At 32.9% G+C, this 2,277-nt stretch overlaps 1 protein-coding gene across 1 annotated transcript in view; it reads left to right on the top strand.

The window, feature by feature from the left end:
* Window positions 1–2,277, top strand: part of LOC101349486 (pregnancy zone protein) — a 26,638-nt gene that overhangs the window by 20,791 nt on the left and 3,570 nt on the right. The window contains 1 exon segment of the mRNA XM_023741482.1: window positions 2,184–2,266. Coding sequence (XP_023597250.1) covers window positions 2,184–2,266 — 83 coding nt within the window.

Raw genomic sequence — 2,277 nt, 5'->3', positions numbered from 1 at the left:
GCCTTCTTACTTTAAATTGACTTTTTTTTCTTTTGAAAGCTGAAACTCTTAAAAATTTCTTTTTTTACCTATCATAATTCTGGAAATTTTTTACTAAGGGTATAAATGATGGTGTTAAACATCCAGAGAACCTGGGTTTCCACTCTTACAAGTCCTCTTTAAATATCCAGGGTGAACATAATGAAACTTTTGTTTTTCAGAGAGATTAGGTAGGGGAAAATAGCAAACTATATATAGGGAAAAAGAAAATTGGGAAAGTGTAACTTGTCCTATACACAGTCATTTTTCATTCACAGTCAGTTTTTCTCACTCTTACATCTAAATTTTCATCAATCATCTAGTTAACAATAGTCACTACTTTTGTTTTAACTTCTTAATTTTAGACTTGTTCTTTGAAGGTTCTATCCAAAAAGACTGTTGATGAGAGGGAGCAGGGCATACATTCCAAGTCATAGAGCCAGTTCCCTAAGACAATACCAATGCAGGTGAAAATAAATTGTGGTGCTAATTAGCTTAGTAGTTTTTATTTCATTTGGAAAAACTGTAACTGACTTTGATAATACCTGAAAGACAGAAAGAAAAAAAAAAGCAATTAGATGTGTACTTTAGGGGAAAAATAGCCATTGTCCTGACATGGTGGTCAATTTAGACTTTCGGAAAAAATCCCAGCTACCAAAAGCTTGCTCTTTATAGATGCAGTTCTCCGCTCATCTCTTAAGGGACACTGGTGGCTCTCCACACCGTGTGCAGACACAGAGTAGCCACTTTCTCCAGGACTGGGAAGGCTGCACAGGTGACCATTCAGGATTCACGGATCTTTTCCACACATTTCCAAATTGACAAAAACCTCCTGTTACTACAGTAAGTCTCATTGCCAGAGCTGCCTGGGAAATATGCCACAGCAGAGACCAAAGAAAGAGGTATGTATCTTCAGGTGAGATTCCTGAGTTATATTGGAGAGAGTCGGCTTTAACCTCTCTCATGGAAGTGGAAGCTCCTCTCTTTCCTTCCTGGGCAAGTAGAGGGAAGATAAATGATAAAAAAAATGATTAAAAAAAAAAAAAGTGAAAAGTCTCAGGAAAAGAGAGAAACTGATGGTATCCTTGGTGTTCTACAGATGTCCTTGAAATACATTTTCTGGAGAAGGACTCCCTATTTGCTTTGAAGATACAATAGCTATGCTATTAGATAAATATAATTTAAGATTGATAGAGTTACTTAATGCAGTTAGCCACTTAACATTATGAAGTGATCTTTTTCTCTAGTATTTTGTTTTCTTAAATTCTTAGTAATGCTTTATAGATCAAAGAGACTGAGAGTAAATACATTGCTTAGCAAAGCCTGGTATTAAATTTGTCAAATGAAAACAGTATGGACTATTCAAATGTTCTAATCAGTCCTTACTTTTTCTTTATACTAATTTTGATTCAACTCATTGCTAAAGAATAAATTATTTTCCTCCAGGATATATGCCTTAAGTTAAAATGTCTTCCTTACCTTTTCTGAATAATTGAATTTTATTTTATTCTTTATCTCATCAAATGGATAAATATAAAATGCTAATTTTAATACAAAGTAGAAATTAAATATAAAATATAGAGATCACCCCATCATAAACCATCAAAAATTTTATAGGAATCCTAAAAAACATAGCATCAAATCATATTGCTCTGTATCTAATACTGATGATGCTTATATTATAAAATAGACCTTATTTCAGAAAACCAACCCAGTTATTAGTCATCAATTTAGTCAAAGTATAAAGCATAATATCTGATCTCACCACATTTTGGAGCCTCTCTGAGAAGACAAGATACATTCTAGTTAACTAAAAATATAAAAATAATGCATTCTAAATAACAAATGAATAGTATACATAGTAGGTCCAAAAGCTGTAAATGTGTTTAAAATGCAGAGTCCCAAACTCCACTCCCAAATATTCTGATTTAATACCTTTGGAGGGAGACTTGAGCATCCATAATTTTAGCAAGCTGTGGATTCTTATGCACAATCAGAGTTCTAAACAACAGGTGTCAAATATTAATATACATGTTCAGAGAATACAGATCAATGTGGATAATGTTATGAAAATTTTCATGGAGATAAACAGATTACTGCTGACTCTTGAAGGACATTTCCTATCAAAAATTAAACCCTAATTTTTTTTTTTTTTGACACTGCTGTTACACAGGGAGCCATCTTGTCTCCAATATGATGATTTTTGATGTGAAGATGGTATCTTGTTTTATTCCTCTGAAAAAACAAAAAACAAATCCC

Source organism: Trichechus manatus, unplaced genomic scaffold, assembly GCF_000243295.1.
Source record: "Trichechus manatus latirostris isolate Lorelei unplaced genomic scaffold, TriManLat1.0 scaffold00182, whole genome shotgun sequence".
Classification (NCBI taxonomy): Eukaryota; Metazoa; Chordata; class Mammalia; order Sirenia; family Trichechidae; genus Trichechus; species Trichechus manatus.
This window is presented reverse-complemented; position numbering and strand designations above follow the sequence as displayed.